Source organism: Mustela putorius, unplaced genomic scaffold (assembly GCF_011764305.1).
Source record: "Mustela putorius furo isolate JIRA1106 unplaced genomic scaffold, ASM1176430v1.1 tig00000166_pilon_pilon_pilon, whole genome shotgun sequence".
Taxonomy (NCBI): domain Eukaryota; kingdom Metazoa; phylum Chordata; class Mammalia; order Carnivora; family Mustelidae; genus Mustela; species Mustela putorius.
In genome coordinates this window covers 5,897,432-5,921,596 of record NW_025421301.1, presented here as the reverse complement: position 1 = coordinate 5,921,596, position 24,165 = coordinate 5,897,432, and the positions used below count along the sequence as shown (strand labels likewise).

Below are 24,165 nucleotides of genomic sequence, written 5' to 3'. Positions count from 1 at the left end.
GGATCTCAACCCAGGTCTTCTGGATTCCAAAACTGAATTCTTTCCATTGGAATACATTCCCTCCCCTGACAATGCAGACCATCAGAAAAGGTGGGATGGGGGCAAACTGTGTGGGGTGTGACATGCCGACCTAAGGGGTAGGGACTGGTTTTTAGAGATAGGTTGGAAGCATCACATAATTTTAAGCAGGGATGTGATAGGTCAGATTTGAATTTTTATAAAGAAGCAAGTAAGAGAACCTGTTTAGAGTGTGAAACAGGCCTAAATAGGTTCCTAAATCTTCTCCAGCACTAAGATTCTCTGTCTCTTGACATTTTGCATGTAGTGTCAATGAACAGATTCCCAATACAGTGCAAAAGACACTGATGCCAAAATCTCACACGTGGTCACAGAGAGGAAACTCACCAAGATTGACAGAGATCTGAGAGACTTGATGCACATTAGCACAAAATGTGGTATTTCAAACTGAACTTGAGCCTGTGTCACAATGAATAAAAGCTGTATTATATCCCATAACTATCTACATACGACATCAGGAGCAAGAAAGTGCCTAATTTACAAGTCATTGCAAAGATAAAAGTGTTTTTACAACAGAAAGAAATTTTTCTGGTATTTTGAAAAACTTAAAACCTTTTGGAAGAAAGGATGTATTATAATCACAGCTCTACTCGAAGTACATCTGTCGAAAACTCTGAAACTTTGATATGATCTACTTCCCAAAAGAACTTTCAAAATAAAATAGATACCATTTTTTTTTCAAGGCAGTTTTTAGGTAAAAACCTGCTGAAGCCCAGAAAAAGAGTGAAGTGATTTCTTGAATTATCTCTTATCTTAAAATAACATGAACAACAACACATGCTTGCAATAAATTAAAATTTGCTCGTTATTTTTAATGCATCTTAACCACAAGCTTTAGGGAGAAATAAAATACACAATGTTAATCAATGCTATTGATTGATGATGCTAAACATGTAGACAAGAAAATGAAATGCCCCTCAACTTTAAAATTAACCATTAGTGATAATAACAATGGTAACACACATAGAGCCTTCACAGACTGTGACCAAGTGGACATTAAGAATCTTAAGAACAACATCAAATATGTAAAGCTCAAAGTATGGTTGCCAAAATTTAGATAACTTCAACTGGTAATGCCCAACTGGTAGACAACAAATCCTATGAGCCGAACTTTACATTTTATTACCATTATGTACATAGTACAATTAGACTTCATAAAAGTACCGTTTTTTCCCAAAAATGTTATCAACAATCTAATTTGTGCCTGTACTCATTTTTCCCTTCTTTGTTCTCTTTCAAAGAAAAGTGACTGCATTCATAGGAGGAGTTAGTTTCAGACTGTAATTATAGCTGGCCTGTCAAGTGGACCAAATGGTTGGATACTCTGACATCTCTTATGTTTCCATAAAGTCCATTCTACTTGTTTCCTTCTAGAATTCTCAAAGCCTCCCTAACTGTTGGCTGACATCCAGCTCTGCTGGTGCAGGTGGAATGAGGAAGGCCTGTCCAGAGACCTTAGGAGACCTCACAAATGGACTGAAAATCAAAAGCTTTTATGTCTGAAAGTCTGTTTAGCCAACTGATGTATGTAACTCACATCTGGCATGAATTTATTTCTAGGAGATACAAACAAATTCTACACACAATGAACATGCAGCTGTTTCTGAGACTATTTTTCAAAAAAGTAAATTCTGTCATTATTATTACTTGGTATTAAGGCCTAGCATAATCAAAAACTGTACCTGTTTTTAGCGAGGGAGAGTGGGGGAAGGGGCAGAGGGAGAGGGAGAGAGAGGATCCCAAGCAGGATGCACACTGACTATGGAGCCCAACATGTGGCTCGATCTTACAAACCTGAGATCATGACCTGAGCCGAAATCAAGTTAGATGCTTAACTGACAGAGCCACCCAGGTGCCCAAGTTAAGACAATTTTTATACAAATACTCTGAACTAGTAAAAATGTAAACTGGAGAATTTTATGGTAAGGAAATGAGGCATTATCTATTTTCAAATGACCAAAACAGAGGGCTAAAATCACATGTTCCTAAATTAAGAAAAAAAGATTGCTATGATCAGCAGATTTCATGCACCTTGATTCTAATAGGTATTAAAAGCCATCAATGAGTCTTAATAGATTAAATAGTCCTCTGTACCTTATTTCTATAATTTGCTTGACGAGAATAATGTCAATAAAGAAAATAAAGGAACAAGGATTAGTCTTGCACTTTCCAAACGGCCATCAATCACAGAACCCAAGGTACAACTTTATGTGGTTCACTCATCACAGGATTCTCTGCTGGTAGGACTCCTATAATTGTATCTAATCCAACTCACTTTACAGATAAGCAAACTGAGGCCTAGAAAATTAAAATGACTTATTCCTAGATATTACGGCTAGCCAGTATGCAAATCTTAACTCTCCTCCACCCATTTATCAGAGGAGTTCCTGGTACCAATCAATCAACCTAACCCAAGGTGCCCTCCTGGAAAAGATGCTTAGAGTTAGCTGGGTTTGATTATAAGACACATAAACCTCTTTGGGTTTTGTTTTATACTTAACAAGCACAAAAGCTGTCCTTACCACCCACATAAAACAGATAACTGAGGGAAAAATGAGAAGACCACTGGGTTTAATGCAAAAAGTCAACATGAAGTCCTTGTGCAGATACTGGAGGATGCTTGTTTTTCCAACAAATTGGCATGGGGCATGCTGCCCAAGAGTGAAATGTAAGCAAAGCCTTGAATCTCCTACTAAAGATTTTTCTGCATTGTTCAAGAGGCATATACTTGCCAGAAACACAGGTGTGACAGGAAAAGGGTTTCAGGTAAGCCTTGTTTAATCGAGGCAAGAGTTAAGTCAAGGCAATGTTTATCTTCTCAGAAAGAAAAAGGGAGAAAAGAAGGTCATTTCCCTGGCACACCTTAAAAATAGAGTCCTGAATCAAAACGACCTGACACACTAAACAAGATAACTTGCTAGTTTGCTAATAAGACCAAAGTGCAAAAGGGGGTGGAAGGAGTCTATAAAACCAACTAAAAAGAGCTTGTAAAGCTTTTGCTATCATATATATGACAGCCTTTAACTCTTCCGACAAGTTTGGAAAACAGGCCTTATTATGTCCACTTAAGAAGAAACACAAATCAGAAGCATTACAGAATTTTAAGCAGGAAGTGATAGGTCTTCTTTCTACAAAGAAGAGAAAGAAACCCAACAGGGGTTCCTGTTTAGAATGGAAGTTAGGCCTAAATAAGCTCCTAAGTTTTCTCCATCGCCAAGATTCAGCCTCCTGACATGTCGAAGAAGACTCATGTCAACTTGAGAAGTGCCTGAGGTGACATGGACAAGGCTCCCCAGCTATTAAGTGGTGAAGCTGGAGTTCAAACCCAAGGTCCCATTCTCCCACTCCTGCTTTACACCACTCAGCCTCCAGATGGTCACAGTTAGGGAGAGCGAAACTGTCCTGCTGGGTTCACCTGTAAGGCTTTCTCAATTCCATGATCAGAAAAAGGACTGACAAAAAACCAGAAGATTTAGTTCCTGCATGGGAAAAATCACTACAGGTAACCATTTTTTTATATCATCATCCCTTCCCAAGGAAACACAAATATCGGCCAATAATGAATGAGCATAGCCCTTATGGGGAGCAGTACAAGGAAACAGGGCTACACTGCACTTCACTTGCTCTTTCTGTGACTACTAGGTCCCCCCATTGTTATATAGGCATGCATGTTCCAGAAACTTCATGTGAGAATTCAACCAAAGCCTGAAACAGACTGAGAGAAGCACAAGTTTCTGAGTTTAACTACAACATGAAGTGGAATCCTCTGAACATTTCAGGCTACAGTGGATCTGTCACAGACTGCATACTCTATAGCAACTTCAGCCCGTTGGTAATCTGAGCAAGGACATTCTCCTCTCTTCCGTGGATTCAGTCACCTCATCTCCTACCCAAGATAATCACTCAGAGGTGCTCCATTCAAAATCCCCCCACTTATACTAGGGTAACTTTCCATGATCTCATCTACCTGGGGCACCGCCAGGAATCAGAAAGTAAGCAAGAGAGGCTGGTGGAAGGCTAAAATAAACATCCTACTGTTTATTCAATTCAACCCAGGAAGAATTTATTGAGAGTACACTATTCATCAGGCACTGTGGCCTGATGCTACGGCTGACGGTGATAAGAATAATAATTATAGCAGTAGCCATCATATACTGAATGCCTACTATGTGCCAGGCACTGCTATAAATATTTAAATTCACTTGATTCTCCCAACAGCCCCATGAGGTAGCTCCTGTTGTCTGCTATACTTTTGAATAGGGAAAGTGATTAAGTAACTTGCCCAGAGCCAGAGCTGGTAAATGGTGGATGCAAACCCCAGCAGTCTGGCTTCTGAGTCTCTACCACTAGCCACTACCCTACACTGCACTCTAAATATGAGTGGAGGTAAGAGATACAGGGATACAGGTCAATAAGACTATTCCAACATCCCAGAGCCTGCAGCTCAGATGGGAAGACAGACAAATAGACCTGGGAGGAGCATATAAACCAACCCAAGGTTCAGGGAAGGCTCCTGGCAACAGATGCACTGTCAGATAAATTTAGGTAGTAGCTAACTAGAGGGAGAGAGGGGGTGTGGGGCACATTCCAGGGGAGAGAGGAAGCTCTGTGCAGGTAGAATCTGGCATTCATTGAGACAAGGACCACTGAAAGAGGAGCAGTTTTCAGAAGTGGAGAAGGAGCCATCCCCAGGTAAGTCTCAGGTACCCATCTCAGAGGAAACATATCTAATGAAAAAATCTAACTTCTTTCTTTAAGGATGGTTAACAACAATAAGGTTTTGATCTGTCTTTACAACCTACGAGTGGAAGCTGAAAACTCAGGGGAAAGGCTCTGTGCCCAGGAAACAAGTAGGTTGACAGAAGGAAAGGAGAAGATGGAAAAAATAACGAAAAGAGACACCTTGGGAATACAAAGAATATAGCAAAAGGCCTTTTCGCATCTCAACAGAATAATCACAGCACACTGCAAGGACAGGTAATAAGATTAACCTAATCACCAAGAAAAGGTTAATTTGTGCTCTGTATGCTCTGTTTTAATAAGCAGGGAAATAGGAAATGGATTTTCGAAAGGGACTAATAGAAATAGGTCAAATAAAAAGATGCGTTGCAAGAGCCTCTGGGATTTAGAAAATTTGCTTAATGTGGAACAAACCTCATTCACCAACATGATGGATAAAACATGCACCAGAGCCCATGCCTCTTTTCAGAGGAGACATGCTTCAGTGATCAGCACAGGCTTCCATCAAGATAAGTCTTCCTCCCTCAAAACCAGCATGCTATGTTCCCCTCTGTCACCTTTAGAAGGCCTAACTGCTCTATGATTGCTGGAGAGTTTTGTTTTTTTTTTTTTTTTTTTTTAAAGATTTTATTTATTTATTTGACAGAGAGAGATCACAAGTAGGCAGAGAGGCAGGCAGAGAGAGAGAGAGGAGGAAGCAGGCTCCCTGCCAAGCAGAGAGCCTGATGCGGGACTCGATCCCGGGATGCGAGATCATGACCTGAGCCGAAGGCAGCGGCTTAACCCACTGAGCCACCCAGGTGCCCCTTATAGTTGATTTTGTTCAAAGTGACATTAAGCTGGCTCTCATTCTAAGGCCATATACAGCTTCCCTGGTAATTACTTCAACAATTCTGATAGAAAAAAAGAAAAGCATTGCCAGGCACAGAATTAATCAATGTAAAATACATTCCTTACCTGTCCTTTATTATGACTTCACCGCAGGACTGGCAATAAAATGTGCAACATCCTTGGGCTTGCAAGCTTTGATTAAACATTGAAATCCGTTCTAAAGAGAAATCGATGAAAGAGCAAATCTCAGAGGTGTGGGACAAATATATTAACATACTTGAAGAGTTTAACAGCCACAATAAATTACTATCAACAAACATTGTTTACGATCCACCCAGAAGTACACATTTAATTAGCATTATCTGATGACTCAACCAGAAGCAAATATTTTGACATGTTCTCAAAAACAACAGATTTTGCTAAGTGTTTCAGAGCTAGGTATCGCCCCAGATTATGCCTGTAACATACCAGTGAGTTATTTCACTCATTCCATAAATACCAACATTAAGAAAGGAGAAAGGGAACAACTGCTTTCACATCAAGCCAATTACAAGGGGCCTCACCATCCTCAGCCTTCCTCGGCTATGTCCTACATCCAGTTTTTCATCAGTGTGACTGCTGCTTCTACTTCTTAAATTTAAGTTTAATTTGATCAAAACAAAGTCTAATTCCCCTCTGGCCGATCACCAGTACATACAAACAAGAAGAATCCTGAAACTGGTCTTCATTGGACAGGTTCCTGGGAATGGAATGGCTCCTAAGAAGAATTCAATCTTCTAAGAGCAAAACTCGATTTCTGATTAAAGCTGTGGAAAATATTATTTCCTCCATTTTGTGAAGCACAGCATTCCCTCAGTTTCCATTATTTTATTCATGAAGAAAGGAAACTTTCATTTCCCAAAAAAATCCCCCAAAACAAAACATCCACACACGAAAATATGTCTGTAAAAAAAAAAATTTAAAGGAATGAGATCATACTTATTAGAATTAAGCAATTCGAACTTGGTTTATGTTACTTTGTATGTATGTTAAGATTTTAAAGACTGATGGTAGAAAGTTTAATCCTTGGCAATTAAAAATTCATCCTTTTAATTTCTGGGGGTATCTGCCAATCCCTGTAGCACTGAGGTGAAATAAACGGTGTTCTTTAATTTTGAGCAGATATTAAGTAGACCTGGATAAGTCATCCAAAACAGTCTTTTCCAAACCAAGAAACAAATTTTCAGTGAAACACTCCCCTCTGCTGGTCACCCAGCACGATTCCCACGGCTCAGGGTCAAGTCAGAACTGCCGGACCAGGTGGCATCGCGGGAAAGCACTGCCACCTGGGGATGAATCCTATGCTGGTGCTGTCTCAGACTTTATGTAGCCACTTCCATGTCAAGGGTCCTGATCTAACCTATGTTACATTCAGAATACCACAACAATAGGCTTACTATAGGCCTTAAAAGAACATTTACAGGTGAAAAGTCAATTTTTTTAAAAATTTTTTAAAAATCTCAAAACACAACTGAATGCTAACAATGTCAAGTCTTCCTACACTACATTTTGATTCAAGTCAACATCAGTATGCACCAGTCTGATATTTATTCCTTCAGCAAATATTTACTCACCACTTATTAAGCGAAAAGCGCTAAGGCTATTAAGTACTGCGATCTATTTTGCATATCCTTCCATGCACTGCAGAACAGGGCTTTGAAAGTCTTCCTTTTCAGATATTTGAGTAAAATGTTTTAAAAATGTAAAGCCAGAGCAGACCAATGGAATCAAGCAATATGCGAACCAACAATCAGCAGCCAACTTACTCTGTCCTACAGTTACAATGAAACAATCCTGCTTGCTGATTTAACTTTTCTTTAATAGTTCAAGTTTTGCTATTCATTAACCATGCAGGCAACAAACCAACTGTGTCTGTAGAAGACCCCATACCTCCTCAGTATGGGACCTAAGATCACAAATCCAGAAAACCAGCAGATCTGAAAATACCCCAATGCGGCTTTTGTGCCCACCTTTGCCCAGTTTCCATCATCAGTCTATTTTCCATCTTGGTGACCCCATTCTTCTTTCCATGGTTATTACAGTAGTCATTCTTAGCATGTGGATATGTCACTTAAGCTCCATGACATTTTGGTTCCCTATGCCTTATTCCTAAATCCAACTCTGCCCAACTCAAGACTAGTTATTCACTGATTAAGGACTTGAGTAAAAAGTACTCTCCAACGAAAAAAGCAGCAGAGAACTCGGGGGAATGCTCCACATCTCCTACATGGCTCTCCAAAACCATCCTGCTGACCCCACCTCGAGACTCCACGAAGCTCAAATGAAAGGCTTAGTATAGATGAGGCAGCCACGAAGTCTCAGAATGCAGTTGAAAGAATCATAATCCTTTCCTGATAATGAGCATTTCACGGGTCTGTTCACTATTTTCCCTTTTCACATCATTTTTAATTCTCTAAAGCACATTGCTTACATGGGAAGAGATGCAATGAGCCAATAATTTTATTCAATAAGTTATTCTGAGAAATATTTCTACCATCTTACTGACTCAACCTGGCAATAACAAAATACTAGAAATATAACAAGCATAGCAATAACCAAAATCAAATTATGCATGAAACTCAATTTCAAAATCTGTATCTATAGTGTTCTATTTGAAAATGTCTCTCCATGGATGGGATCATTTCCATCACTCAGTTCTCTGGGCAAATATTGTCCCTTCTCAGAGGGGCCTTCCCTGACCACCTTTCACCCTAGTCACTCCCTACCCCATTATTGTGCTCCTCTTTCACCACAGCACTTTTCTCTATATCCGAGTAACTTATTTGTTCATTATCTGAACGTGAGAGTGTTCACTTCTGTATCCCTAGCACCTAGATCAAAGCCTAGCACACAGTGTAAGGCAGTATTTGTTGACTGGATGAATTTCTATGTCACGCTTTAAATTCCACCAGGTCTTGCACAACTACCATCTGATTTCATCTTCCTATCAATGTTGTGAGCTTGGTAATTTCACAATTAAAGAAACAAAGCAGGGGTTATGTGGGAAATCTCTGTGCCTTCTGCTAATTTGCTGTGAACCTAAAACTACTCTAAAAATAAAATCTAGGGGCGCCTGGGTGGCTCAGTGGGTTAAAGCCTCTGCCTCTGGCTCAGGTCATGAACCTAGGATCCTGGGTTCAAGCCCTGCATTGGGTTCTCTGCTCGGCAGGGAGCCTGCTCCCCCCACCCCCCGCCTCTCTGCCTACTTGTGATCTGTCTGTCAAATAAATAAATAAAATATTTTTTAAAAATAAAATAAAATCTACTAAAAGAAAAAAAAAACCCACTAACCACCCCTTCACCCCCAGCCCACTGAACAAAGCTCTAGAAAAGTAAGCAGCAAGCTCAACTGCACAGCTAATAACTGGCAGAGCTGACAAAGAACCTTCTGACCAGCTCTTTCTATGCTGCTGCTGAACAGGCTTTTTCATCTGGGAAAAGGTCAACTTTTCAAAGAAAAAATCACCTTTGATCTACAATGAACAACTAAATGCAGAAACAGGAGCGCTGGGATCACTCACTGGCATCAGATTCTGCCCGCACCTGCAGTCGCAGGTGCAGTCCCTCTCCCGGGACATACTGCAGTCCTCGGCAAGAGGAAGGCACGAGGCTGACCTCTGCTGGAAGCTGGAGCTCTGTGCAGCCTTCCGGGGTCTTCACCTGGAGTGAGCACGGCACTACAGAAATATCCATGGGCATACCCCCTTCTTTAGGCTCCCTGGTGATTAAAAACAAAACACACAAAAAATTACTTCTCAGGGATGAAAACCACATGATAAAACAGACAAAAATGGCCAAGGATCTGTTTCTCTTCAATACAGTCTACTGTCTAAAGTCACTGCCCCCAAAAGAATAGCAGGGAATGGATCATAAAGGAAGTCATTCTATACAAGATTTCGATCAGGTCAGAGAGTACTTTTCACTGTCACTGTAACATGAAAGTTTGGGGATGTATTTCTTATTCTTGGCTTTTTTTTTAATGGCAATGATGCATTTATAAATGTGCACTTTTCCCCCATTGCTAATAGTGATCCTGTGCCCCAATTCTCTATCCTAATGCTTCCTGTAGCTACTCCAACCTGGACCTTCCTGGGGTTGCTCCCACAGCCATTCTGCTTGCACCATCCACCTTCCATTTCCTAAAGCCCACTAATTCCTCCCAGCATCGCCCCAACTTCAGGTTCTTTGAATCAGCACAGTCTAATGCTGGTCTATTGTACATTAGGCACTTGTTCTTTAGAATATTTTGTCAGAGGACTCAAGACACCAACAGACAATGGCTTTTTCATCTTTGCATCCCATGACCCTAGCACAGTTTCTTAAATTCATTCAGTCTCTCTTTCATTCATTCAATACAGCTTCTTTGAGTTCTGTAACTGCCAGGTACTGGGACTACAACCATTAACAAGATACCTTCTCTGCCCCTCGCCGCCCACCCCAAGTAGGACACAGGCAAGTAACAGGAATGCGCAAGGGAGCCTGAAAACATCGTGTTGGCCAGGCCAGGGCCAGAAGCAGCAGGCCATACTGTGGGAGGGGGTTGGGGGGTGTGGGCAGCCCACCACCCCAGGGACAGGTTCCTCATAATCCAGAACCATAGGACCACTATCTTCACAGACACCAAGGAGTGGAGCACCGTGCTCGGGCTGAAGTGCATCCTCGAGGACATCCTCAAGCGGCCATATGATGAGCAGTATCTGGATGACGACAAGACACTGGGAGAGTGTGGCTTCACCAACTGGATGGTGCGGCCACATGCACAGTGGATGGGTCTGGCCTTCTGACCAGCTCTTTCCACCCAGCTGTCCACCAGTGGAAGGGCTCCAGGCCCTGTGCGTTGAGCCCTTCTCCAGCCTTCCTGAGCTGCCTATTGTGATGAAGCTGCAGGACTCAGGAAGCAGTGCCAGTGAAAGGCGGTGCAGAGGGAGTGCCTGGGCTGGCCCCCAGTGCCCTATCCCCTCTAAGAGATACGGCTGTCAAAACAAAACAAACAAACAAACAAAAACTGCATTGTACTGGTCTGATAAATAAGGAGTACTATGGAAGCATAGGGGAGGCCTGCAGTGCCTATCACAGGTCAAGCAGTGTTATTTGAACAGTAAATGGATAAGCCAGGGAAATATCCTTGCTTCTAAGACTAGTATTACAATTTTTTGTACAAAATTTTTTTGTACAATTTTTTTACAAATAATTATAAACTATTTTATTTACAACAAAATATTGTCATTTGACATACAGGATTTTGATAAGGAGACCAGGATTACATGAAACAAAAGGTACAGGAGAAAAAAACTTGTCAATTTTAAAAATTAAAAAATAAATAAAACAATCTAGTGATGTATGACTATGAAAGAACTGGCGAGTCCAAGTTACTACAAACACAAATCATTTGGTATAGGCAATCGAGAGTAAAATACAGTCTGTTCCCTGTCCACTAGGGACCAAAAGTACAGCAGGTGATGAAGACATAGAGAAATGGTCCTCATATAAAGCTAAAATACATTTAGCATTGTAACAGAGGTACCGAACCTTCAGATTCCGTTTTAAGTGTAGACAGCAGGGAGAGGCCAGCAGCTCAGAATAACTTAAACACAGAAGGCAGGCCATCTACTTGAGTATTATCTAAGCACAGAGATCATACCATGCGTTCAGGTGTGAATCCTGATTAGGCCTCTTAATTTCCCTTAGAAAATCTCAAGATTATTTTCTGGCTAGTTCCTTTTGAAGGCATATGGATCTGTATTTAACTGGCAAGAACCTAAGTCTTTTCCAAGAAACACAACCTTAAACTCCTGAGTCAAAAGTCTAGCTTTTTTGTTTTGTTTTGTCTTAAATTAAATTAAAGAGAGAGTACCAGCAGGAGGAGGGGAAGAGGGAGAGAGAGAAACAGAACCTTAAGCAGGCTCCACGCTTAGTGCAGAGCCCAATGTGGGGCTCAATCTCATGACCCTGAGATCACAACATGAGCCAAGATCAAGAGTTAGATGCTTAACAGACTGAGCCACCCAGGTGCCCCAGAGTCCAAAGTCTAGTTTTAAGAATTGATGTTTAAGAAATAATAATCCTCTGAAGAAGAGGTCAGAAGGACCAGATGGCATATATTTCAGGTTTTGCAGGCTATATATGATCTGTTGCATATTATGCTATGTATTCTATTTTTTACAATGCCTTAAATAATGTAAAATCCATTCTTAGTTCATAAACTGTACTAAAACACACCACAGGTTAGATTTGGCCCATGGGCTATAGTTTGCTGAACATTGCTCTAAAGATATTTAAAGATATTTCTAAAGAAATTTGTCCATTTTGCTACTTCACTTATTTTCAAACTGGACTGTGCCATTGGCACCAGAAGTGCCTCAAGGGAGATAACAAACACAGTTAAGATTTTATTTATTTATTTGACAGAGATCACAAGTAGGAAGAAAGACAGGTTGGGGGGGGCAGACTCCCTGCTAAGCAGAGAGCCCGATGTGGGGCTCGATCCCAAGACCCTGAGATCATGACCTGAGCCAAAGGCAGAGGCTTAACCCACTGAGCCACCCAGTTGCCCCGATAACTGTGTTTCTAAGCCTCAGCCCCACCCCATTTCTGGCTGACCACTATTCTTCCCCTTCATGAAAAGTTCAGCCCATTAGAGGTCTGAGTAAGGTAGGAGGAATCGATACAAGTGTGGGAGAACCACAGTCTTGGGGTGGAGGTGAGGAAGAAGGGCATCCACTAGGACAGCCACCCCGCAGGGATGTCAGATGTTAAGAGGGATGAGGAGTCTAAGGGAGTGGGAGTGGCAACTCAGGGTTCCAGAGCCTGCCTCAGACTGCTCAGGCTGCCAAAACAAAATACCATAGACTGGGGGCTTAAACAACACACATTCCTTATAGTTCTGATGGCTGAGAAGTACAAGATCAAGGCACCAGGGGATTTGGTTCTCCTTGAGAGCCCTCTACCAGGCTTGCAGACGGCCACAACCTCACCGTATCCTCACAATGTGAAGAAGAGAAGCAGCTTTGGTATTCCCTCTTTTAAGAGCACTAATCCCAACACGGTGGTTCCACCCTCATGACCTCATCTAAACCTACTTACCTCCCAAAGTCCCCATCTCTCCTAATACCGTCATATTGGGGGTCAGGGTTTCAACACGTGAATTTTGAGGGGACACACAAAAATTCATTCTGTAACAGAGCCCAATGAGGAGCCCAGATGAGGAAGGTGTCAACACTGACTGAGGAGGGGGAGGAAAGCAGCAAAGGAGGCCAGCATGAGATGTCTTACATAGAGGGGAATTGACTAAATAAATGTAAGTCCTGAGAATAACGAAAGCCAGGATTCTCAGTGTCGGAGACCAGACTTACAAAGAGGGAAAGGGAAAAAATCAGAATGGATCCTATGGTGGTAGACCAGAACTGAAAACACCTGTGTAGAGTCACGGTTTTTAATGTACATATAAAGAGGTCCAGTAATACAGATGTCTATGTGTGTAGATGTACCTACGATATACAAACACATGTGCATACATTTGTACATGAACATTATGTATATGTCACATACACACTCTAGTTTTGTCCACGAGGAAAGAGTAACATGTCAGTCAATAGTAATGAGGATACTTTGTGCTTAGATTTTGGTTTCTAAAGGTCACTTTCCACTTTAATTTTTTTTTAAGTTTATTTATTTGAGAGAAAGAGAGAGAGCATGTGCGCACGCAGGTGTGAGATTGAGAAGGGGCAGAGGGAAAGAATCTTAAGCAGACTCCACGTTGAGGAGGGACCCCAATGCGAGGCTCGATCCCCTGACCCTGACATTGAGACCTGAGCAGAAATCAAGAGTTGGATGCTTAACCAGCTGTGCCACCCAGGCACCCTAGTGATTTTCCACTTTAAAACAAATGAACATACACAAAACAAAATAACATTCCTTGAAAAAATAACTACATCCAGGGATGGAACAGGAAAAGAATGAGATGAGCCTGGAACACATTGCTGTGCAAAGAAAGAAAATTAATCAAAAAATAATAGGAACATGTTAAAAAAGAACATTTTAAAAAACGAATAATAGGAACATATTAAAATCCTCTTGAAGGGACTCCCCCAGACACATCTGGTATAACATGAGCAAAAAAAAATGTAACCCAATGAATAAAAGATCATGGGTCCATGCTGATGTAAATAAATGAATGAATAAAATGCAAATCTGATGAGGAACAAGGGTATTTACACATAGTTGCAATGGACTTCTCCAATTAATACTTATGGAATATAAAGAGAAAAAGAGTCTTGCCCGACTGAATCAGTTAAGAGTAGGAAGCATTAGAACTTGCTATTGGACTCAACAAATCTGATATCAGAGGCATGAAGAATTCTCGTGTCCTTTGTCAACCTTATAACATTCTTCCTGAATACTGAAGCTCTTTGCAGTGTATATCAAAACTACCCATAAGTGTGGGAATACAAGAGGTTTGCATTCCTGTAAATGTGACAAAAGGTTTATGTTTGTGTGTGTGTGTGTGTTTACTCCACTACATATTCGTCTTTCTTCTTTCCTGTAAAAGCAGTAATCCAGTCAGACAACTTTACTGAGGCCCTGTTCTGATGTGCATTGAGCTTTTGCCTGCCTGTGCTTTTACTTTTAAGCCAGAGCACCCAAGCTTCTGCCTTCTGGAATATAGAGAAATAGTTTCATCCTGCGCTCCCCTTGTTCTGTAGTTACTCTGATGGTAGTAGGTAGGGTTCCTAAAGTTTGCAGTATTCTTCTCTTCTTTGAATGGCTGAGGGAGGGGAAGGGAAAGAGCATCCTATTTCTTTTATGACAGTGCACATTGGCTAGTTTAAAGTGTATGCTTGTATTTCCTTATCATTAAAATACTGTTCAATTTCATTTTCATAGACAAGGAAAAATATTTTGCATTAACTCCTCTATTTAAAAAGGGATGATTTAAGTTGAACCGTTATAGCTTCACACTAAATATTTTCCTAAATAAAAATGTTACAGCCCTTAAGAGAAAAAAAAAAGAGTAACTTTATAATGGCGACAGCAGACATTATCCACGTGCTCAAAGTTAACATGAACTTTAATGGAATAAGGCAAAATCATGTGATACCTGATAGGATGTAATAAGAATGCAGCATCACTTCTGTGATATTCCTGCCAGAGATATATAATCTGAACCCAATCTTGAGGCAAGGATATTCCACAAAATAATTAGGCGGTAATCTTCAGAAGCGTCAAGATTGTGAAAGTCAAGGGAAACTGAGGAACTCTTCCAATTTTAAGAGACTAAGGAAACATGACAATGAAATGCAATGCATGATTCTGAACTGTGTTCTTTTACTATTAGAGACATTATGTAGACATGTGGCAAAATTTGAGTAAGGTCTTAGTGTAAGATGGTTGTAACATATTCCCCAGCGTTGAAGGTTGCATGGTGGTTAAAGGGGAATGTTCTTTTTTTTTTTTTTAAGATTTTATTTATTTATTTGACAGAGAGAGATCATAAGTAGGCAGAGAGGCAGGCAGAGAGAGAAGAGGAAGCAGGCTCCCTGCTGAGCAGAGAGCCAGATGCAGGGCTCGATCCCAGAACCCTGAGATCATGACCTGAGTGGAAGGGAAAGGCTTAACCCACTGAGCCACCCAGGTGCCCCAGAATGTTCTTATTTGTAGGAAATCCCCAATAATGTATTCAGGAGTGACCATAACTTATTCTCAAGGTTGAGGCTGTCCAAAAATAAATTGTTTGAGACACTAATTGTCCACAGCTTTTACATACTCGAGGCTTCCTTCACCATGTACTTACATTCTTTCAGATACCACACCCTGCTTGAAACTATCCAATGACTTCCCATCAAACTTTGATTACAAGCTAAAATTCTTTCCGTGGCCCATAAGACCCACAGATATACTGGAGACAGTTGTTAAAATTCCAGGGATTTTGCAAAATAGTTGACATCACTTGCCTGACATCATCCATGGTGAAAGACTATCTCCACCACAGGAATCAGTAAATGCTACAAATTGGGAAGATTTCTTGTTAGTTTCATTGGTTTTCTAAAAATGCAGGTTGTTAAACATTTACTAACATACCTCTTGGTAAGACCATTTACTATGTGCTCCACCAGCCCACCCACATCTCTCTGAACTTGGCACCTCTTTGTACTTGCTGTTCTCTTAGAGGGAAACAGTCTTTCATCAGATATTATATAGTTCTAAACCTCTCCCCTTTTGGTTCATTACTCAAGTATTGCTTTTTCACTGGAAATAAGGGGTTATAATTTTTCTTCCTATCCCTTTTTGTTTTATTTTTTCTATGTACTTATCTCCTTTCAATATCACATATATTTTATTTATTTTGTATAATTTCTGCTTACCTCTCATCCACCGCTACCATTAGACCAAAAGCTCAACAACAGCCAAGAATTTTTGTCTTTGCTATTGTCACTGCTCACAGTTGGATACCCAGCACTTAGAATCTGAGCTTTCAGCACTGGAAGAGGAACTCAGTAAACATCTGTGCACTGAATAAATGAACAGCCAAGGTTTACCCCAGGAATACTAAGATGGCTTAACAAAACATTTTTCTAATGCAATTCACAGATGTAAATATGAAAGGAAAAAAAATGAAATCACAGTACATGTACAAATCATACAGAAAATAGTTATCTATTCACGATCAAAACCTGTAGTAAAGTAGGAATAGAAAGGAACCATGCAATTTACCACATAAATTTGCCAAAGGTCAATTTCATTGTACTTAGTCATAAAATGCTAGAAACATTTAAGATTAGGAACAAGAATAAAGCTCAATCATACCATTTACACTAATTGTAAACAGACTAAAAAGTTTAATTAAAATGCAGAGATTGTCAGAGTAGACTCAGAAACACTCCACTCAGCATAGGATTTTAAATATTTATATATAAAGGCATATGTTAAACAGTAAAAGGAAAGAAAGACATACATGATGCCAAACAGTACAAACAGTACAGTCAAAGGTTTCCTGACAAAGACATTGTGTTATTTCAATGGGAGAAATGGCACTCTTTTAAACTAATGGTGATGGAACTATCAGATATCCTTATAGGAAAAAAAAAATGAAATTTGGCTTCTATCTCACTCCAAACACAAGAAATGAATTTCACTTAAATATAAAAGTTAAAACTATATAACACATAGGAAAAATTTTACAACCTTGAGGTAAGTAAAGATTTCTTAAGATACAGACAACACTAACCATTAAAGAAAAAAATGCAATAAATTGAAGTTTGTTATAATTAAAATTTCCTGTTCCTGAAAAGAAACTATTAGGAAAATGAAAAGGTAAATTTCTGACTGGGAGCAAGTGTTCACATATTCACAAGGCATAAATAAGATAGGTCTTATTTCCAGATACTAGAAAGAAGTTTTTAAATTCAACAATAAGAAAAACCTGATTTTTTATAATGGCAAAAAATTAGAAGACACTTTCCAAAGGAACACGTATGAATGACCAAAAAGCAAATGAAAAGATACTCAACATTATTAATCAGGGAAGTGCAAACTAAAATGACAATGCGACTTTACACCATAATAGAATTAGGTAATTACCTAGGAGAAATGAAATGTATGTCAACTAAAATGCTATAGCAACTTTATTCTTAATATTCAAGTTCTAGAAACACACAAAATATCCAGTAACAGAATGGGTAATTGTCTATTAATACAGTAGAAAATTACTCAGAGAAAAATAGACACAGATAAAACAGGAATCCCAGAAGCACTGTTGATGGAAAACAGCCAGAAACAAAAAAGTACATACAGTATGAAATCCTTTTTTTTTTTTGAGATTTTATTTATTTATTTGACAGAGAGAGATCACAAGTAGGCAGAGAGGCAGGCAGAGAGAGAGAGAGAGGGAAGCAGGCTCCCTGCTGAGCAGAGAGCCCGATGCGGGACTCGATCCCAGGACCCTGAGATCATGACCTGAGCCGAAAACAGCGGCTTAACCCACTGAGCCACCCAGGCGCCCCAGAGTATGAAATCCTTTATATACAGTTCTTGAAGTTGCAAAACCAATTCTTATTGAGTGAAATCAAGAGTGGCTGCTTTTGTTTTCCTGAGAGGCAAGTTGGTGATAAAACTCAACAGCCAAAGACCATTAGGGACAAACTAGTAGTCTAGCAAAGTCAGGTTTCTTCACTCGCTTAAACACAGGAGAGTAACCCAGAGAAACTTTGAGGGTCCCCTTCGATGACAGGACGTAGGGACTTTGTCTTGCTCTTGTTTTGCTAAGTTTGGGGCTCCTCATAACCCTACAAAGTGGACTGTAATTGGAGATACTTACCTGAATCTATGATTTGAGATGGAGAGGGAGAAACAGAGAAACAAAAGAGAAAGAAGAAAATAATAAATATCATCCGTATTTGACAATTGAAAAACCAGATTAAACGATTCTGCTCCTGCGAAGAAGCCAGGATTTGAACTCCGTTCTCCTGCCAAACCCCAAACTGCCACACCTATACCTGGAGGATTGAAGGAAAAGGCCGATTAAGGAAAAGCATCAGCCTACCTCTTGAGCGGCCCCGAGTAGTCAAAGCTCCAGGATTTTAACATCTAACTTACTCTCTTCGACACGGCAGTCACAAGGGAATACTCGAGGGGGCCACATACTACCAAGCAAACGAGGGAACTTTTCTCCTAAAAGTTTCCTGCAAGTGTAGTGAATAACAAGTGAAACGTACGGTGACTTCTCATTGGAACGCGGAACGCGAATGCAAGAATGAGCTCCAATAAGAAGTCTGCACGCTTTGTTCGTCGTTCAGTGGACGGGTCAGTTTTGCTGCAGACAACAGCGTGGGGGCCAGGGGGGAGGCGAGGACCAACCCGAGTTTACGCACCAAACAGGAAGCTCTCACACTGGACCTTATCCTCTAGTGAGGATCCCCCAAAAGAAGCAGGCAAGGCACTTTTTTGGGGGTGGGGGGCACTGTTTTTTGAAAAGCCTGGCACTGTTACTTTACATCAGTGCGCCTCAGACTTTTTAGTGTGTATCTTGAGTCCTGGAAAGCGTGATAACATATAAATTCTGATTCTGCAGGTCTGGCGTGGGGCTGAGACTCTGCATTTCTAAAAAAAGCTCCCAGGTGATGCCGAGATTACGGGGGGAACAAAAGCACGAGGGGTGGGAGGGGGAAACTCCACTTTGAGGAAATGACAGGCTCTAAGCCATTGGAAAGAAACTCAAAACTCCGCCCTTTGGAGGGAGACGGAGGCTCCGGGACAAGCAGAAACACAGCGGAACGCAGCAGAAAGGCGGCTACGCGCCGCGCCCAGCTGCCCACGCGCCCCGCGCCGGCCTTACCCCAGGATCAGCAGCGCGCTCTGCAGCCGTCTCCGCACCTCCAGGAACACGCGCGTCCCCGCCGCAGCGGCCGCCATAGCCGGCGCCCAGGCGCAGGTTCAGGGGAATAGGGGTCCGCAGGGCCCGACGCGGTTGCACGTGCGGCTGTGGCGGCCCTGCGGCGGCGGCCGGGCGCGCGTCCGGGACCCGATCCTTGACCGACACAGCCCGCCAGCCCACAGCGCCGCCTGCCGGGCGGAGAACGCGCTGCCGCGAGAACTCGACCTGGGGGCGTGAGCGTTTTCACGTCCCTGCCGGAGTCGGAGCGCCGACCAAGGTGGAGCAGCGAGAGACAAACGGTCCTCCCCGCTTCCTCTTGTGGGCGTGGCCCGGCGCGGTAGTCGGCCAGGAAGTGACCTTAAAAATCCGAGCCGAGGGGCACCTGGGTGGCTCAGTGGGTTGGGCCTCTGCCTTCAGCTCAGGTCATGGTCCCAGGGTCCTGGGATCGAGCCCCGCATCGGGCTCTCTGCTCAGCAGGGAGCCTGCTTCCCCCTCTCTCTGCCTACTTGTGATCTCTGTCTGTCCAATGAATAAATAACATATTAAAAAAAAAAAATCCGAGCCTAGTACAGGTGTCAGAATGAGGCTGGAGGGGAGGGGGATGATGGAAGGAGAAGATATAGAAGGGCCCTGACCCCAGAAGGTTGGAGAGCAGATATATTCCCCCCAAACACAATCTTGTTTCATTTTTAAATCAACTATGGTATCTTTTTTACGAACCGTGTCAGTTCTTTGGTAGCTCTCCACTGTTTGAGGCAACGAATGTCCGGGATTGACCTGACATAACTTCTGCATTTAGACACAATTGGCTCTAAGATAGAAACAGTTGCAAAAATGTTTTCTCTTATCTTGGGGCACCTGGGTGGCTCAGTTGGTTAAGCAACTGCCTTTGGCTCAGTCATGATCCCGGGGCCCTGCGGATCAAGGAGGATTCTGCCTCAGGCTGCCTGCTAAGCGGGGAGTTTGCTTCTCCCTCTGACCCTCTCCCCTCTGCTCTCTCTCTCATTCAATAAAAAAATAAATAAATTTTTTTTAAAGGTTTTCTGTTATCTACATAAGAGTGTGCGGGTAAATCCAGTACCATGAATCACAAGATTAGCTATTCCTGTAGTCTTTGGGAAAAAAAGGAAGATGAGAATGATTCCACAGGTACATTAACAGTCGCCACGTTTCATAGAAGTAGAAACTGATTGACAGAAGTCATAATGTTATTGGTGCTAGAAGATAATTTCACAAAGTTTCACCTAGTAAAGAAAAGGATCTATTAAAATGTAAGTACTTAAAAGGTGGTGGGAATGCTTAAAATAGGGTGATATTAAGATCTAAGGCTAGGGTGGTAAACTTAGAAGGATTCTTTAAAAGAATTCTTTAAAAACAAGGGGCTCGGGGCTTGGTCAGTGGAGCATTGGAGGCTTGATCTCCAGGTTGTTAAGTTCGAGACCAGGTTGGGTGCAGAGATTACTTAAAAATAAAATCTTAAAAAAACAAACAAAAAACCAAGAGACTGTTTAGGTTTTAAAAACAGAAACAGTGATGACGTGTCTTCATAAAATCATGTTTATTGACAACCTCTTAGTAGGAAGATTTTCCAAATAACAAATCCACTTCCCTAGAGATACTATTTTAAGACAAATTTTCTGAAATCAGTATCTGCAGTTCGTAAACTTTATTGTGGTGCTTCACAAATTCCTGTATCCACCACAGTAATTCAAAATCATGGATGGAGGTAACAATGCAGCAAAAAGAATTAAGTTTATTACTATTCCACCTCAAATAATGGTGATCATGAGTGATGATTTCAACTCCTAATACCTTCCACCTTTAGTTCTCAAAGCTATTAAGTCTTAAATGCTGCCACATTGTATGGAAATATTTGTCTTAGCACAGCATGGTCTTCATACTTGGGTGTTTGATTATTTTTAAAGATTGCTACATTGCTGTATTTCATATATATATTTCATATATACACTTCTGTCTATATTATATATATAACATATGTTATACATATATTTCATATACACATTTGCAAAAAACAATTTTTTTCCTTTGACCCTACGGTTTAGGCAACACAATGCAATCTTCCTTATAGTGACTACATGATTTAGAGAGACATAAACTCAAAATATTTCTAAACCTGATGACAACTATTTATCTGCTAACTTCATCAGTCTCCCAACTTCTCTGGGCTTCAAGCTCCCCATATGAAATATTGAGGAATCGTTTAAATAACACTTAAATAACTGTTTAAATAATATATAAAAGCTGTTCTCAATTCCTAGCATTCCTTCCAACTCTCCATTAAGATGTGGCCGGCGCTGGCGAGTTGAAAACATCCGCTATTCCCTTTCCAGGCCCATCCGAATGGTCTTCGGCTTCCCCGACCGTCCGCTTGAGGGCGCTGTGGCAACAGCTTGCGCCGGGAGGAGAGGCACGGACGGGGGCGGGGATCGCGGGCCGTCGACGTCGACGCTAGCGTGGGCGCGGGCGCAGTGCACGCTGGGAGCTGTCACTAGGCCCTTCGGCTCCCGGCCTCCGCGTCGCTGCCGCGGTTGCCAGGAGAGCGGCGCCGGCGGGGAGCGGCCGAGCCCACGGCAGGTAACAGCGTCCCCGCCCCCAGCGCGGTCGCGAGGCCGGCTGCCGGCCTTGAGCGGCCTCCTCGGCCTGGCTGGTTCCGGAGCCTCGGGGACGCCCCGCGGGGCAGTCTGCTGTGGCGTCGGGGGTGTTGCCGCCCTGGCCCCGCCTGGAGCCTGGAAACCGGCCGGCAGCCCTCCGGTTTCCGGAGAGACGGGAGCTGCGCGGGGATGGGCGGGTCGGGGCCGGGCGGAGGCTCGAGGGCGGTCCCAGGCAGGGGTGGCTGCTTCCGACCCTCCTGCGCTGGGGCCCTGCGGCGCGCAAGGTTGGGGTGGAGGTCGCACCTGTGAGATAAAGGCGCGCGGAGTGACCTCTTTGTTGGTGGAATCCTGGCTTCGTGCGGTCTCCTTCATCTGGTGGGTTCTTTTAAGATTGAGGAGACAAGAATGCCTGCCATAGTTAATGTTCCATGTGGGGGGTTGGAAAGGAGTGCAGAAGTTTATTAGAGGAAGTCGGGTTAGTCATACGGAAGTTGTTAACCATTATCACCTTTGATTCTCAAGCCTTTTAAAGTTGCAGCCTAACTGTAGTTACTTGTTGGTCTCGTCCTGTCTTCCCTACCCTGAGGTAGGGGAGGGGGAGTGGTGCACAACTACTGGAAAGCTGAACGAATTGTGTTTCTGACACTATCTTCTCGTTCTCTGGAGTTGGAGAAACATTGTGATAATCTGATTTGGAGACTTAGTTAAAGCAATCAACATTTTTTTTATTAATTACCAAAAGGATAAGAAACCAAGTGTTTGCCTGACAAATAAGCCCAGAACTGTAGAAACACAAAAATCTCTCAATTTCGATGTTGTTGGCTTTCTTCTACGCAGACGGGTCTCCTATGTTCTCATGGACAGCATATGATGACGTTAAATGCTAAGAAATTCACCACCTAATAACAAAGTGGCAGTTGAGCTGACAGAAGTTGTAACAAGAGTAAATTAAAACCAGTTGTAGTATAGATGCTTTATTTCAGTGATTCCTTGATGCTGCCACTCTGAACGAAATCATTCCTCATTAGTACTAAACAATAGTACATCTCCGGGTGTATCTAATTATTAGGAACCCATTTCTTGAAGAACTAAAAATGCCCAAGTTAATATACAAACCAGAAAATGTGACACCATAACCGAAATGTTAAGCATAAATTAAATGTTTGACTACATACAGTTTGAAGAGCCTTATTTTGTAGTTAAAGTGGTGGAAAGAGCTCTCGCCTGGGAATAAAAGATCTTGTTTGCTTGCTTTCTTCTCCAGCTAACCAGATGTGATCTCTCTAGGCCTCAGTTTTGTCATCCGCTTAAGGGAATTTCGTAAGATCAGAGTTTTCCAAACTGATGTTCCTTGAACCCTGATTTCAATCTAGGAACCGCTTTACTGCCCCCAAAACAGTGCTCCATGACAAATAATTTGGGAGCATATAGGCTTAAAGCAGTCTCACCTGGCCAGAAAGACTTTTCTCATGACCAGCCTGTCAACATCTAGAATATAATTACATAGAATACCAATTTGAAAATTGCTGTACCGATCTTCCTCAGTTTATGATGGGGGTTATGTCCTGATAAGCCCATCATAAATTGAAAATGTTGTAATTTGAAAAGTCATTTAATACGTCTAACCTATGTTACACCTGCTCACAATACTTACATTAGCCTATAGTTGGGCAAAATCTGTCAAAGCTCATTTTACTACAAAAGTTTTGAATATGTTATGTAATTTATTGAATATTGTACTGAAAGTGAAAAACTGAATGATTGTGTGGATAAAGAACGGTTGTAAGCATATGAGTTGTTTACCCTCATGATGGCAGGGCTGACTAGGGGCTGAGGCTTGCTGCCACTGCGAAAAATTGTAAATCGAATTCTCATGAGTTGGGAGTGCCTATATTTGAGCCGGGTCTCCTTCAGCTCTAAAATTCCCTACATTATGCTTTCCTGCTTTTAGTTTAAGCTTTCTGTGGCATAAGCACATAGGGCAACGCATGTTACTTTTATTACTAATGTAACAAAAGGCTTGTATTTTCCTTAGTAAAACATGAAGGATGCACATAGATTTCAGTGCACTTTAATGCTTTCATTTATGGCAGAGGAAGACTATCTTTTTTTTTTTTTTTCTGATCTCTTGATGCTTTTCTATAACCATAATTAATTCACATTTTGGATTTGGTTTTATGGTTAAGTCATTGATTTTATTGAGAATGGCATTATAAAGTTCCAAGAAGACTTGTTGATAATAGCATTATTTTTACTATGCCTGAGTTCCCTCTCTCATTGTGAGTGCTTAAACTATGAAATGTAATAAAAGCCACTTGAAATGTACTTAATAATTAATAACTAAATTTTAAGAGCTTAGGTCATTGGAACGAGTTCAAGGTTAAAACAAATTCTAAGGCAGTCCTTTCTGAGTTGCTTACAAATAGGATCTAAGTATTGAATACAATCTTAAATTATTTTGCTAAATTCTGTCAGATGTCACTAGCACACAGCCAG

At 41.6% G+C, this 24,165-nt stretch overlaps 2 protein-coding genes across 20 annotated transcripts in view; one reads left to right on the top strand and one right to left on the bottom strand.

The window, feature by feature from the left end:
* The window catches only part of UBE3D (ubiquitin protein ligase E3D), a 151,795-nt gene extending 132,408 nt beyond the window's left edge, over nucleotides 1–19,387 (bottom strand). The window contains exons 1-3 of one of the 7 annotated variants that reach the window (XR_006605534.1): nucleotides 19,019–19,387; nucleotides 9,210–9,406; nucleotides 5,776–5,866 (exon numbers count right to left, since the gene is read on the bottom strand). Coding sequence is in view for 6 of the 7 variants with exons in the window: in XM_045075888.1 (XP_044931823.1) it covers nucleotides 5,776–5,866; nucleotides 9,210–9,406; nucleotides 19,019–19,095 (365 nt within the window). In the remaining variant the exon portion in view is untranslated. The other 6 variants (XM_045075888.1, XM_013046374.2, XM_004773619.3 and 3 more) reach the window with 6 other exon arrangements.
* A 2,151-nt stretch (nucleotides 19,388–21,538) lies between these two features.
* The window catches only part of DOP1A (DOP1 leucine zipper like protein A), a 105,861-nt gene continuing 103,234 nt past the window's right edge, over nucleotides 21,539–24,165 (top strand). For 11 of the 13 annotated variants that reach the window (XR_006605533.1, XR_006605532.1, XM_004773617.3 and 8 more), the window contains exon 1: nucleotides 21,539–21,652. The gene's annotated coding sequence lies outside the window, so the exon portion shown is untranslated. Of the gene's footprint in view, nucleotides 21,653–21,912; nucleotides 22,045–24,165 lie in introns of those variants that run through there. The other 2 variants (XM_013046361.2, XM_013046362.2) reach the window with 2 other exon arrangements.